The sequence below is a fragment of the Lepus europaeus genome, chromosome 13 (genome assembly GCF_033115175.1).
Source record: "Lepus europaeus isolate LE1 chromosome 13, mLepTim1.pri, whole genome shotgun sequence".
Taxonomy (NCBI): domain Eukaryota; kingdom Metazoa; phylum Chordata; class Mammalia; order Lagomorpha; family Leporidae; genus Lepus; species Lepus europaeus.
The window spans coordinates 25744942-25760016 of NC_084839.1; the positions used below are offsets into that span (position 1 = coordinate 25744942).

General features: G+C 55.6%; 1 protein-coding gene across 1 annotated transcript in view; it reads left to right on the forward strand.

Annotated features, from left to right (window-relative positions):
* TOGARAM2 (TOG array regulator of axonemal microtubules 2) overlaps positions 1 to 14650 on the forward strand; it is a 41960-nt gene extending 27310 nt beyond the window's left edge. The window contains 4 exon segments of the mRNA XM_062208827.1: positions 530 to 722; positions 2283 to 2499; positions 10147 to 10233; positions 14334 to 14650. Coding sequence (XP_062064811.1) covers positions 530 to 722; positions 2283 to 2499; positions 10147 to 10233; positions 14334 to 14650 — 814 coding nt within the window.
* The last annotated feature ends 425 nt before the right edge of the window (positions 14651 to 15075 follow it).

The following is a 15075-nucleotide window of genomic DNA, read 5'->3' on the forward strand; positions in this document are numbered from 1 at the left end:
GCTCATGACCCAGGCTCTAGCTGGGGGTGGGACTGCTCTGTAGGGGTCCAGGTGGAGCTGCCCTCACCCTGGCTGGATGGGCACGCGAGCCAAGCACAAGAGGAGCAGGCTTCTCAACGCTGCCCCAGTTACGGGAGGAGCATGAGCAGGGTCTCGCTCCCTGGGCTCATGCAGAGGTGAGCACCAGGCAGGAAGGTGGGCATGAGCTCCACGCCCCGCACGCCCCCCCGTCCCTCTCATTCTTCCGGTGTCTTGTGCAAAGGGGCGAGACAAGGCAGGGAGCAAGGCCTGTCCCGTGACCAGGGGATAGGTCCCCTGGCCGTCATCTTGTCCTCTGGCTTCCAGAGACTTCCAGAGCTCCCAAGGGGGACTTCCAGTGCCCCAAGCAGTAGGAGAAGTTGGGGATGGACTACACTGCAGGTGACACGGTTGTGTCTGCCTCTCCTGCACATGGGAGGGGCCGTGGGATAAGAGGCGTCTTCATCCCCCTGGGTCTCTTCCCCAGGGGTCAGACGCTTCCTCCACACAGGCTCAGCTCCAATGGCCCACGACTGGTGGGGCCGCGTTCTTCTCTGAGGGGCGGCACGGAGCGGGTGGAGCAGCTACGGGAGCTGACACGGCTACTGGAGTCCAAGGAGTACCAGTCTCGCATGGAAGGCGTGGGGCGGCTCCTTGAGCACTGTAAGACCAAGCCAGAGCTCATCACTGCCAACGTGGTCCAGGTGGGTGCCACCCGCCCCTCGTCTCTCTCCCGTGGGTGCAACTTCAATTTGAAAGACTCAGAGGAGGGTTGGGCATTGTGCTGGTCTCTTGAGATGTAAGGAGCTCAGTAAGTGAGTCCTTTCCCGTTGGCCCTTGTGATGCCAAAAGAGTACCTGAGGGGGCCAGTGCTGTGGCATAGCAGGTAAAGCCACCTCTGGAGTGCTGGCATTCCATATGGGCGCCAGTTCGAGTCCCAGCTGCTTCACTTCTGATCCAGCTCCCTGCTAATGGCTTGGGAAAAGCAGTGGAAGATTTGGGCGCCTGCTACCTGTGAGGGAGACCTGGAAGGAGCTCCTGGCTCCTGGCTTCAGTCTGGCCCAGCCCTGGCATTGCTGCCTGCTGGGGAGTGAACCAGTGGAAGGAAGACCTCTCTCTCTCTCTCTCTCTCTCTCTCTCTCTCTCTCTGTAACTCTTTCAAGTAAATAAATAATTTTTAAAAAAAGACTATCTGAGAGCCGGCGCCGTGGCTTAACAGGCTAATCCTCCGCCTTGCGGCGCCGGCACACCGGGTTCTAGTCCCGGTCGGGGCGCCGGATTCTATCCCGGTTGCCCCTCTTCCAGGCCAGCTCTCTGCTATGGCCCAGGAAGGCAGTGGAGGATGGCCCAAGTCCTTGGGCCCTGCACCCGCATGGGAGACCAGGAGAAGCACCTGGCTCCTGGCTTCGGATCAGCGAGATGCACCGGCCGCAGTGGCCATTGGAGGGTGAACCAACGGCAAAAAGGAAGACCTTTCTCTCTGTCTCTCTCTCTCTCTCTGTCCACTCTGCCTGTCAAAAAAAAAAAAAAAAAAAAAAGACTGAGGCAACCAAGGGGCCAGGGCATTGCTTCCCACTGGGCACTGTGGAAACCTCTGAGATGCTCTGAACCTCTCGTCCCTTGGGGGGACTTAAGAGGGAGGTGAAGGGTGCTTGGCTGGGCCCTTGGGTGCCTCTGGTTGGTTACCTGCATAATGCTTGGTCCGACAGGTGAGGGGCTGTGATGCCTGGAGAGGTGGGTTAGGAGTTGGAATAGCCTTTCACAGCCTGAACCTCCGGGCAGGTGCCTGCCTCTTCCTGGAGCGAGGCTACCGACAGCCACGTGGTGAGGGAGAGGACTGGCGCGGAGTGCTCAGACCCGGGTGCCCATCCCAGTCTCTTGCTGGCTGTGTGATCTGAGCCAAGTCGTTTAACCTCTCTGCGCCTCAGTTGTTCGTGGGGAGGCGGGGCTGGTAACTCGGGCCTCCTGGTTGTTAAGCTCATTCAGGACAAGGCTGCAGAGTGCCTAACGTGAACATGACGCTCTGGACGCAGCGAGAGCTTGGTGCGGGTCTGTTCCCCCCTCTTGCCCGCTGCCCCTTTGAGGAAGTGAGCTGTCCACCACCGGGATTGTTCTGGGACACACTGGGCGACTCCCAGCCAGGACGCAGGAGGAGCCCTGCTGAGGTGCTTGGCAGGGCTGGGTAGGCTCTGAGGTCCCCGGCGCTGTGGGACACCTGCCCCGCTTGGGTTCCCATGGGCTTTTGGTTTCTGTTCCCTTAAAAGGTCTTCGATGCTTTCACGCCAAGGCTTCAGGATTCCAACAAGAAGGTGAACCAGTGGGCGCTGGAGTCCCTTGCCAAGATGATCCCCTTCCTCAAAGAAAGCTTGCAGCCCATGCTGCTGTCCATCATCATCGCTGTTGCAGACAACCTCAACTCCAGGAACGCGGGGATCTCTGCCGCCGCCGCCTCCACGCTGGATGCCATGATGCAGCACCTGGGTGAGCATCGGCAGGGGGAGGGCTCCCGGCTCCCATGCCCTCCCTCAGCGGAGTGGCGAACAGCCCTGGGCGGCTCTCAAGCCAGACAGTTCCCCAGGACCCCAGGGCTTGCAAGGCTCCTGGCTGGGGTGGGGTTTTCCATGCTCAGGCTACCCCGGTGTCCAGACAACATGGAGGTGGAGGTGATGTGGGGACGACCCACCCAGGGCCACACAACACCAATGTTTGAGTCAGGGGTGCTGGGAAGGCCTAAACCGGGCCAGGGCGTGGGGTGCAGGGTTAGTGGTGAGGGGTGGGGAGGGCAGAGGGGTGGAGGTCAGAAGAGGAAAGAGCAGGAGGAGGGAGCTGCGGAAGAGAGCTCAGGAGAGGCGAGGGCGTTCCTGTGCCTTATGTGCCTTGCGGTGTCTCAGATTGCTTCTTGGGCATTAGGGGGAGGTTTTGCTGCACCTAATTCTGTCACTCCCTTTTTAAAAAACCTTTTTTATACTGTTGTTCTGAAGGAAACACCTCCACTTGTTTCCCCAAAGATTTATAGTATTTATTTGAAATGCACAGTGGCAGAGAGAGAGAGAGGGCAAGAGAGAAAGAAAAAATGTCTTCCATCTGCTGGTTCACTCTCCAAATGGCTGCTATGGCTGGGGCTGGGCCAGGCCCAAACCAGGAGCCCGGAATGCCATCCAGGTCTCCCGCATGGGTGGCAGGGGCCCAAGGACTCGGACCATCTTCTGCTGCTTTCCCAGGCACACCAGCAGGGAGCCGGGTCAGAAGCTGAGCACTGGGGCTCTAACTGGCAGCCTCATGTGGGATGCTGGAGGTACAGGTGTTACGCCGTGACACTGGCCCCTCTCATTCCTTTCCGGGATGATGAGGAGGTGATGCTTGGCATATCCACTCACAGATGGAAGTGCAAGTTCAGAACTTGAGCTGTGCTGGTGTAGCAGTGGAGTGATGAGTTTTCATGAACAAGTGAGGAGGCTCCTTCCTGGAAACCGCCTTGGTTTGCCTCGTTGGGCACATTCTGATGAGCACAGGCCGTGTCCTGCCTTTAGCACCTGGAAGCATCCCCTGGGGATGCCGGGAACACGGCCTGGCAAGCTCTCCTCCCCGCCTCCCCTCCCACTGCCGAGGCCCAGCCCAGCTTCCCGAGGCCGGGACAGCCGCCCTGTCCTTGGCTGGAGCCTCCAGGCGAAGTTTCGGTTACAAATCAAAGGCCTGGTCAAGCCCCTCTCTGCTTCTGGAGTTCATAAATATTGTCAATTTCCGCGTTTCATCTCAGAGGGAATTTATGATTTGCTGAGTTTGTTGCTGTAGAACAAACAATATAAATCCCGCTCTAAATTACAGCTTGTTCTCTGTGCTGCCTGGGGAAGCGAGATTGCTGTTGCCAATAACCAAGGCTCTTGGTAAATCACTGCGGGCCCTGGATTTATTGGGAAAACCTGCACCAAGCAGAACAGGCTTTAGCTATTTGAAGAGGATAAGCACTCACACCTGGGGAGAGTTTTTTATTTTTTTTAACCCATCCTCCTCCAGCTGTTTCAGTTCCTGGTTTCTCTTTGAGCACTGTGGGGTGTTGGGAGGTTTGGGCAGCGGAGCTGGTCTCTCCCGTCGTCCGGAAAGTCAGGTCCCCTGGGTGTGGAAAGGGCGGGGGCTGGGATGCTAGTCCTTCATCTGCAGCTGTAACAAAGTACCCGAGACGGAACCCTTTCCAGAGAAAAGAGGTGGCAGGACGTGACACTCATGTCTGCTTGGCCCCAGCGGGGGCTCCCAGGGGGCTGGACAGTACGCAGAGAGATCTCGTGGCAGACAGGAACCCGGAGACACCGAAGGGGCCAGTCTGGGAACGGACTCGCAGAGTCCAGCAGGGACGCCTTCAGCGAGCGAGGCCCCCAGTGACCTAATCACCTCCCGCCAGGCTCCACCTCTTAAAGGTTCTGCCACCTCCCAACATGGCCACACTGGGGACCGAGCGTCCAACACATGGACCTTAGAGGAATAAAACACATCCAAGCTACAGCGGCCGGCTTTGGGGATCTGACTGCACCCCAGATGGGGCCACAGCCCCCAGGACGACGCCTGAGGTGCTTCCTTCCTTGGGGGTCGGGGTCTCCTTGGACATGGCTGATGACGGCCCCGCCCTGGTCCACCCGCCAGGAGCTGTGGTGCAGGTGCAGGGGACTGTCTTCCTGCCTGGTGCTTAGGTCCGTGCTCGGGCTGGAAGGGAATGGTGGCCTTGGCCTCCAAGCGATGACTGGAGTCTGATAGCAGGAGTACATCCACTGCCTGGGCTCCACGTAACTTCTGGCAGGAGTGATAATGAGCTGTGTGGGCCAGGTGGCTTTCCCGTGAGCCACACCCTCTGAGCTCAACCAGCTACTTCGGTGTTGAAAGTCTTAGGCCCTAGGAAGTGACAGCTGATTTCTAAATCCATGCAGATCAGAGCCAGAGGGAGAATTCGCCATTGCTGGGGGATGCCCAAGGTCGCATCAAGGGCTCTCCAGGAATGGCTCTCACCTGCCGGGTGTGCTCGGAGCCTGGCCTGCGAAGGGCGAAACAGGTGCAAGTAACAGAATCTCTGGCTATGCAGGGGACTGGGTGGGTGGGGAAGGGGGATAGAAGGGAAGGGGCAGTGGTCTCTCCAAACCACCCAAGTGGAGCCTGCTGGTCCCAGTGGTTCCTTGGGGGGCCTTTAGTATCCCGGGCCCCTCCTGGAAGTGGCTTGGAGCCCTCGATGAGAGGGAACTCTCTCCAAAGCTTGCGTTTTCAGGCCCGGCTGGGATTCCTGTGGGACTCCAAGGGGAACCGTGAAATACTTTAATGTGGGAAGCCACAGAGCGACTGCTTGGCGTGTCACCGTGTTTCCTGCTAACTGCAGGGCCACAGGGATCAAGAATCGTGCCTGGTGAGCTCAGACGGCACAGACAGACCTGGAAGTTGGCTGTCCTGGGGGACCTCTGGGTCCCTCCTGGTTGTGGAATGGAGTGGTAGACTATTTGCCCAAGTCGTCGTCTTGGCGTCGTTCTTGGTGTTCTCCAGCATGGGTGAAGTGGAGCGGTATCTTTGTCAGCAGAGTAGGTGGGGGCTTCTGCCCGTGCCCGCTTTTGGGGGCGGTGAGGAAGGAGACACGTTGATGAGGAAGGAGCTTGCCACCTGTCGCTGCCTGCCGTGGGGGCTCTCTGGGGACGAGGCTCCGGGGCGTCTTCTGTTCTCAGCAGCAGGACCTGGGGATCGAGGGAGCTCCTGGTGGGCGGATGGGCTCTGTTCCTGGGATAGTTATAGAGACCCTCAGTAATGAAAACATCGGGCTGCTGACAGCACATGCCCGCCGGGTCACAGCTCTGCATTCAGGCTCCTTGTGGCCGCAAGGAGCGCTCCTAATTCAGCCCAGCTCCCGGCCAGTGCTGGGGAGAGAAGATAAGCTTGCAGTGGGGGTGGCTCCAGATCCAATTTCGCCGTTCTGCTGGCTGACTTTAAATTCATTACCTTATATGAATCATATTACCAACATCACATTGTTAGCAGAATTTAAAAGCCCATCCGTGATACCTCTCCAGTATACCAACTGCTTAGAAATGTTATTTTCTATTTTTTATCTATATGCATACAAATTTCCCTAGCTAAAAATCATAATGTACATACAACTTTGACTTTGCTTCTTTCATTTAACACGATCTGGTTACCCAGGTATTATACAATCTTTCCCATGCCACTATGTAGTCTTTTAAAAAGTTAACCAACTCAGAAACAGAGTTTACTTTCCCTACTATAAAAGTCATGCTTACTAATTATTGAGAAAATGGAAAATACAAAGTATTTGAAAAGCCCTCTCTGATAGTGACTTCCAATTCCTTAAAAACAATTTTTAATTTTGTGATTAGAATTTTAGAAATTTATATATTTACTTATCTTTTAAAGGTTTTTTTTTTTTTTTTTTTTAGTTTAGAGGCAGAAGGCCTGGGAGAGCTCCTGTGTGCTGTTTTCTTCCCCAAATGCCCACAGCAGCCCTGGGCCAGGCCAGGGGCCAAGGTGGGAGCTGGGAACTCAGTCCAGGTGCCCCACGTGGGTGGCAGGAGCCCCATTCCTGGAGCCGTCACTGCTGCCCCCGGGGTCTGCGTCGGCAGGAAGCTGGAATGGGGAGCTGAGCAGGGTCCTGAACTCAGGTGCTCTGATGTGGGATAGGGGCTTAACCGTGTTCTAATTGCTGGGCCCGATGCCTGCCCTCATTTGTCACTGAAAATGTTTTCTCTGCTTATTGTGCACATAGTTGTGATTGTATTAGTCACCTGAATTTGAATCCTGCTTTAAAAAAAATCAGAGCACGGGCATTTACATGTGACTGTACACTTGAGTCATTTTTAACAGCCCCATCACATGGTGGTACCAAAACTCACACCTCTCAGGGAAGGTGCATTCCCGCTTTCGCCCTGAGATGCATAGTTTGGGCACCCGCGGGGAGTCTGGCTGTGGTGCCATTGTAACTTTCAGAGTCTCTTGCTTGTTGGGAGCTCCGTTTGACTCTTGCGTCTCGCTGCCACCGTACTTGACTTTCACACTTTCTTCAAACCTCAGCTCTCGCTTCCCCGTAGCCTGAGGGTAGCATGGCTTGGTGACCTGAGAGCTTGGCTGAGTGGGACAGGTGTGAAGCCCCATGGACCCTGCCTGTGCAGGGCGGCTGGGGTCTCTGGCCTGCCAGCTGGTGGTGACCGCTTGCTCCCCGCTGCATGGCTTTGAAAACTTGCTCTTCCTCGCGAGGCTGGCCTGGGCTTCCTTGGGGTGCAGAAGAGGAGCCTGTGGACACCCCAGGCGAGGCTGAGGGAGCAGCGCCTTTGTCCACAGGTAGAGTCCAGCCTCTTGTTCTCTCCGCCATGAAGGCTGCTGGACTTTAGGGCGAGCTGGGGTAATAATAGTAACAATTGCTGCTACTTAACACAGGCAGCATTTACACCGTTATGTTACCTTACTTAATCTTTATTTATTTTTTCTTTTATTTTAAAGTATACAGACTTCATGCATTTCATAAACACAAATCTAGGAACATAATGATTCTTCCCTCCCACCCACACTCCCACCCCTCTTCCTTCTCCTTCTAGTCCCATTTTTCCGTTAACTTTATACACATATAATTAACCCTACACTAAGTAAAGAGTTCAAGAAATTGTATGGGGAAAAAAACCTGTTTCTCAACAGTCGAGAGGAGTGCTGTTCAAAGTCATTGCATCTCCAAGTGTCAATTTCACTTCTGTTGATTACCTTTTAGGTGCTCTGTTAGTTAGCACAGTTCAGAGAGAACATATGGTATTTGTCTTTTTGGAACTGGCTTATTTCACTAAGCATAATATATTGCAGTTGCATCCATTTTGTTGCAAACAAGAAGATTTCTTTTTTTTTTTTTTAACCACTATATAGTATTCCATGGTGTACATAATCCTATACTTTTTTTATCTGGTTTTCAGTTGATGGACACTTGGGTTGAGTCCATGTCTTAGCTCTTGTGAACTGAGCTGCAATAGCTATTTAATCTTTTTTTAAAAAATATTTTTTTATTTATTTGAAAGACAGCTACACAGAGAGAGAAGGAGAGGCAGAGAGAGAGAGAGAGAGAGAGGTCTTCCATCCGCTGGTTCACTCCCTAGATGGCTGCAACGGTTGGAGCTGCACTGATCTGAACTCAGGAGCCAGGATCCTCTTCCAGGTCTCCCACATGGGTGCAGGGGCCCAAGGACTTGGGCCATCTTCTACTGCTTTCCCAGGCCACAGCAGAGAGCTGGATTGGAAGTAGAGCAGCTGGGTCTCAAACCAGCACCCATATGGGATGCCGGCACTGAGGGAGTGGCTTTACCTGCTCTGCCACAGTGCCGGCCCCGCTCATTTAATCTTTATCACAACCACGTGACAAAGGTATTAGTACCATCCCTGTTTCATGGATGAGCAAACTGAGATAGGCAGAAGGAGAACAGGCGGCTGGTCCAACGTTACACAGACACAATGTGGAAGACCAGGACTGAGACATAGGCGATCCACCCCCAGCCACTGTGCTGTATTATCTGTCATTCAGCTTGAGAGTGACCCCAAAGGGGAGCTTTCACTATGAAAGTGCCTAGAGCCCAGTCCTAGTGCTCTGGGGTTCATAAACCAGCTTGGGCAAGCTGCGTCTCTGTCTTGACATTGCACTGTACTCCACGAGCATTTATTGAGCACCTAGTGTGTGCTAAGCCCCACGGGAGCACAGTTTGGTACAGGTATCTTTGGGTGTCCATTTCAAGTGTTCCCCGAGTTCACTTCTTTGTGGCTCTGGGAGGCCGTGTTAGAGGCCAGGAGTGGGGAGCCCCAGCTGTGACCAGGAAAGGTCCTACCCTGAGCATTGCAGGCGGTGACCAACGAGGGGAAGTCCTTGCCTTTAAATATGGTCTCGTGGCGGATATTGGGGTGGGACAAATAGAGCGGCTGGACACTAAACAGGTGACGCTGATGGAAACACATGTTCTCACACAGTCACAACCTTGCCTGGATGCCCTGAGACCACTTCTTGCCAACTGCAGTATCCTAGGTGCTGGCGACTCTCAGTCTCCCAGGGTGAATTCATGTAAAGGCTCTGCCTTAACTTACCTGTGTGAACAGCAGGAATGAGCTGCATGGGTTTTCTCTGCTGTATCCCTCCCAGCCCTCAGGAGGGGGATGAGGGAAGTAGGTGTGAGCTCTTTCTAGACTTGTTGCTTCGTGGGAAAGGCAAAGTGATGGGTGCACATCTAGGGAGTTCTGGGCTCTGGGTTGGAAAAGTGGAACCATCTGGAAAGACTTCGTCAGGCAGGTCTCTAAACTCTGTCCCCTGCAAAGAGGGGTCTAGCCTTGAGCAGTCGGCTCCTGGGTGCCAGGAGCTGTGGTTTGAATGTCTTCTTGTTGAATGTCCATGTTGAAGTCCAGGTGCCGGTGTGACAGTACTGAGGCGATTAGGTCATGAGGGCTCTGTCCTCAGGAATGGATTCAGGCTGTTACCGGGTGAGAAGGTTGGTGTCACAGGAGTGGTTCCTCACTGAAAGGATGAGTTTGGCTCCTTGCTGTCTCGGTTACATGCTCTTCCTTGCCCTCTGCCTTCCGCCATGGGCTAGGGCAGCACAAGGGCCCAGCACCGTGCCCTTGATGTCCCAGCCTCCAGAACCCTGAAGCTGGGCAAACGTCTATGGGTTGTAAGTCGCCCAATCTGTGGTGTGTGTTATAGCAGCAGAGGACAGACTGAGACACAGGGCACTGTGGCTGGTGCTGCTATGGTGACGCCTGGGCAGGTCTTCCATGCTCCTCTCCCTAGCAGGTGCAGGCAGACCACGTAGCTCCATCCCTGAAAAATTACATTCTCTTACTTGATCCGCCTCTGACTTCTGGGACTGCGAGAATGTGGGCGGCTGGGTGGGTGGGGGACCCACAAGTCAGGTGATCTGGAGGTCCAAGGAGAATGTTCTGCTTGGGAACCAGCTTATTTCAGCTCGCTCACTCTTCCCCAGACACCACATATACATTCACTTCATAACGTGGCTCCATAGTGACGTGGATAAACTAATTCTGCTCCCCAGTGGGCCTCTTCCCGATGCAGCCTGTGGGGCCTGGCACCGTGAGCACAGCCTCACGGCCACTGATACTCTCTCTTTCTTTCAGATCCCCTTTGCCTCCTGCAAGCATTTGCAGGGCGGGCACGTTTCCTGAGTGGCCGTGCGCTGCTGGACATCACAGATCGCCTGTCAGGTGAGTGCCCCAGCCTACCCTGACCCCGAACTTCCGGTCCACTTCTCCTCTCTCTGGCATGAGGTCAAACCACCCACTTGCATTAGATCTCAAATAATCCCCACAGACCATTTAAAATTTTTGACAATCTGCTTTTAAGGTTTATGTTTACTTGAGAGAGAGAGAGAGAGAGAGAGAGAGAGAGAGATCACGCCCCTACTGTCTGAAATGGCTAGCACTGGGCTAGACAGAAGCCGAGAGCCAGAAACTCCATCAGGTCTCCCCCATGGGTGGCAGGAGCCCAGTTACCTGAGCCGTCCCCACTGCATTAGCAGCTGGAGTCAGGAGCCTGAGCCCTGGGAGGAACCCAGGTACTGCAAGGAGGAATGTGAACATCTTAACTGCTAGGCTAAACACCCACCCCGATGTCGGCTTTTTTTTTTTATCGGTGACAATCTCCACATTGCCAGAAGCAAATCTTTGTTTTGGTAAAAACTGGGTTGGGGGAGGGATTTGTACGTAGCCCAGACAGTCTTGAAGACCACAGGCAGCAGCACGGAGACCACCGGCAGCTCTGACCGCGGGCAGTTCCCTGCCGTCGTTTCATCCTCATCCTTGCTTGCCCGAAGCAGCCCCTCCTGCCCGATGTCAGAAGGACCCAGCTCGGGAGCCCCCAGGCAGGCTGAGTCTGTTCCCAGGCTCCGGACGGGCCCCCTGAAACAGACGGGTCACACCACGCCCCTGCTGCAATCCTTGCATGGCTCCTGCGCTGCCCTCAGGACGGCGTCCGAGACCCCTGCAGGGGCGCACAGGCCCTGAGCCCTTTCTTCCCACCCCAGCTCACATGCACTGGGCCCTGCCATCCTCCTAACACCCCACAGGAGGGCGTGGGCTCCACAGCCGTCCTTTGTATAGCGGTAAGAACAGAGCTCAGAAATGTCCCTTAGGGAGCAATGCAGGATGTGTCCCCAGGAGCCTGGCTGCAAAGCCACAGCCTCCATGCTGTACTTTGCTGAGGCCCTGGAGGGGTCCCTCTGCCTGCTGGGCGCCAGCATGCAGCCCTCCCTGCTCTCCCACTACTCACACCCTTGCATGGCTCCCCTGCCCGCAAAGCTCTGCTCCATGCTCTTCCTCCACTGGGCAATGCTTTCTGGCCCTGGCATCACCTCCTGTGTCCCCCTGGTCCCGTGCACGTCTCCAGAGCACACCCCATGGAGGCATTGGCCTGTCCCCCAGCCCCTTGCACCACGGCACCCGGGTTGCTCGGCACCTGGCCTGGCGTAGGCTTTCAGCACCGCGGCTCCTTCTGGCATCTTCTCTGCTGCTTCTCTCTCTCCCGGCTTTGCCTGCATCCCGGTGCAGTGCTCCGGGTGTGCCTGACATGGCTCTCCCCTCCCGTCCAGGTGCCGGGCCTTCCTGGGGCAGGCAGGGCTGGGGTGGCTGGGCGTGAGGACTCAGGCACACACTCAGCCCGCCCTGGAGAGGACACAGGAGCTCCACACTCAGCCTTCTCTGAGTGAGGCCGCCGCCTGTCCTCACGGGGGAATGCATGGGCCGCGAGGCAGCGAGCGGCCTCACTGGGGACTGCTTGCTCATCGCAGTTCCCGCATCCATTTCCAAGACCCTTGCAAAATGCTGGTTTCCCAGTAGCTCTTTGGCTAATGTGGCATCAGCCAGGCACCAAGAAGAGCCTGTCCCTCGGCGCCAGGTGCAGCTTGGTAGGAATTGCTCTTCGGCTGATTACCTCTCTGCCTCTTCACTCCAGTTTCGTGGGGTTGGCTGTTCCACAGTGGCTCCCAGAAGGGCCTCTGTGGCCTTCGCCAGCTTCCGAGACCCCTGCCAGCCAGGTGACCTCACGTCCCTGCACCTGGGAGTGCAGCTGAGGTGGCCCGAGCTCTGTGCAGGGAAGAGGCGGGTCCTGGGGCAGGAGGAAGCTTCCTGGGGGCTGGAGTGGGCTCAGGGAGGAGGCAGGTAAGCGTGATCAGGACACCTTGACTTCTGGGGGGGGGGGGAGTGTAACACTTGCTGATTCCCAGGGGAGGCTACATAGATTGGGGTGCAGGAACCTTGAGGGTGTGGCCTGGCAGCCAACATGTGCACTCCCTGGAAAACGCCCCAGAGACAGCACCGGGCTGGGCTGTCTGCTCACAGGGGCCCAGGTCGGCTGTGGTTCTCAATGCTTCAGGCTGGCTTTGAAATCCGAGGGGACCCTGGGGACTCCTGGCAGGTTGGATGATGTTACACTGAGGAGGGGAGGCAGATTGGGGGTTCCATTACAAGTAAAGCTAAGCTGCAGACCGGCCCCTGAATGAGGAGCTCCCTGGGGCTCAGAGGGACAAGGGGCGTTGGGAGGACTGTGAACTTCAGCTCCTGTCTTCGGCCAGGCAGGGTCTTGAGCTGAGCCTCACTTTCCTCCCCTGGGAAGTGGACATGAGCCCTGTCTCTCAGGGGTGCTCTGAGCTGCAGCTGGAGCCATGGCGGGGGTGGGGGGGTGGGGAGGGGAGAAGTTCTAAGCCCTGGGTCCTCATAGCTTCCGGGGCACAGGCCCTTCCGGTTCCTCTGGCTGTCAATCACACAGCTCCTCTCTCAGTCTTGTTTGCCTTCACCTTCAGCCCTGTCCCTTGGCAGGACCATGGGCAGAGGGGGCCGCTTGGCAAACAAGTGTGGTTCGCGCGAATGCACTTAGGGCAACGCGCCCATGGCCGGAGCAACCCCTGTGCCGTGACCTGGGATAGCCTGCGATGTTGGCTGCAGCTCTGGGGATAGAGAGCTGGCGGGCAGTGGAGCTGCCTGCTGGGTTCTTTTGAGTTTGGAGAGGGCTGAATAACCCTTGCGTAACCAGCCCTCGGGGGTTATCACTGGCATGGAGGGTCTGCACGTTCGTGCCTCGTGCAGGGCTGCTGGTCTCATCGTGAGTTCGGGCACCCAGACGCTGGGAGGCCTGTGATGGTTTCGTTCCCCGCCAGCTGTTTTATCTGCTACAATGCTTCACTTGGGAGAGTCTTGACTTCCCCCTGCACAACAGCTTTTCTATGCTTGGGTGGCTTTTCCCAGGAGGGGATGTGGATTCATTCAATACTAACACTACCTGAACATACATAACGCACACAAAAGACAGGACTCCAAAGACTCACAGAGGAGTGGAATCAAAATATAAGCTTATTGAGGCTGGTGCTGTGGCATAGCTGGTGGAGCTACTGCCTGCGGCACCGGCATCCCACAGAGGCACTGGTTTGAGTCCTGGCTGCTCCATTTGTGATCATCATCCCTGGTGATGCACCTGGGAAAGCAGTGGAGGATGGCCCAAGTGCTTGGGCCCCTGCACCCACATGGGAGACTTGGAAGAAGCTTCTGGCTCCTGGTTTCCTACTGGCCGAGCCCCAGCCGTTGCAGATGAAACAGCAGATGGAAGATCTCTCTTTGTCTCTCCTTCTATCTCTTGTAACTCTGCCTTTCAAGTAAATAAATAAATCTTTATATATATAAGCTTATTTTGATGCAAAAAAATTTGAAATCCATGTGTAACGAGTCTTCAAAAAGGATATGAGAAATATTTATTATGCATGGATTTCAATGTTTGTACTCATAATAAACTTCTATTTAAATTGAAATTTCCTCAAATGCCCACAGTGGCCGGGCATGGGAGAGCAGCAGTTGAAGCTGGGCGCCAGGACACTGCTGCCTCCCAGGGTCTGCAGTAGCAGGAAGCTGGAGCCAGGACTTGAACCCAGCTGCTTGGACGTGGGACATGGGTGCCTGAACTTCCGGGCTAAGTGCCACAAACTTTTTGAAGTACACTCCTCTGTGTTTTTTATTGAATCTTTCAAAATCGTCAGAGCTTGGTTCAGGAGGGTTATGGAAAAGGCTCAGAAAGGTGGGCTGGCTTTCTCCGGCTCACGCAGCTGGTGGGCAGCAGAGCCAGGGTTGTCACCGGGCGTGGCTGCCTCTTTCCTCTGCCCTGGGCTGCAGGGACCCATTGTGATCTCCCTGGGCAGTGGTGCTTCTGCCTGTGTGCACCCCTTCCTCCACGGCGCCCAGAGGCGGAGCTGGCGGCTGGGGAGACGGCAGTGGGAGAGGAGTGCGCCCTGCTCAAGTGACCATCCCTCTCTTCTGCCCCACAGCGCTGGTGGCCTCGGTTTACCCTCGGAAGCCGCAGGCTGTGGAGTGGCACGTGCTTCCAGTTCTCTGGCACTTCTTGAACAGCGTGCCGGGGAGCAGCACCCTGCCCAGGCACGGCAGCAGCGTTGGCGCGGTGGTGTGCCGGCTCACCGGGAGCCTTCGGGAGCAGATGGGCTCCCGCCTGCAGGACTCGGCCGCCGGGCAGCCAGAGCACGTCGTCAAAATGCTGCAGCGCCTCCTGGACGTGACCCCCATGGCGGGCAGCAGCAGGGGCGCCAGCAGAGAGCTGCCACTGGGCGGCAAGGCAACAGGCAGCTGACAGCCCTTCCAGCTGCGGGAGAGATGGATCTGAAACAGGCGATTAATATTTTTATCTTATTTTATTTTTCTGATGTCATCATCTCCCGGCCTACCTTCCCCCTTAGAGTTTCAGATGTATACAGTATATTTTGAAGTAGATATAAAAGAAATGCTATTTTTCTAAGGTTTTATTATCTTGCACTGGAAACAATATTTATTCACATATTGGAGAAACAGAATCTCTGTCTTTCTCTCACACAGTGTTTGCATCACTGGTTCACCCTCCAGCAAGAGTAAGAGAGGAAGGGGGAGGGAGAGGGAGAGGACCCTTCCATCTGTTGGTTCGGTCCTCAGACGCCTCCAGTGGCTGGGTCTGGGAACTGCAATGCTGGGAGCCAGGCACCCATCCAGGTCTCCCACAGGGGTGAACCCAGTTACTTGAAC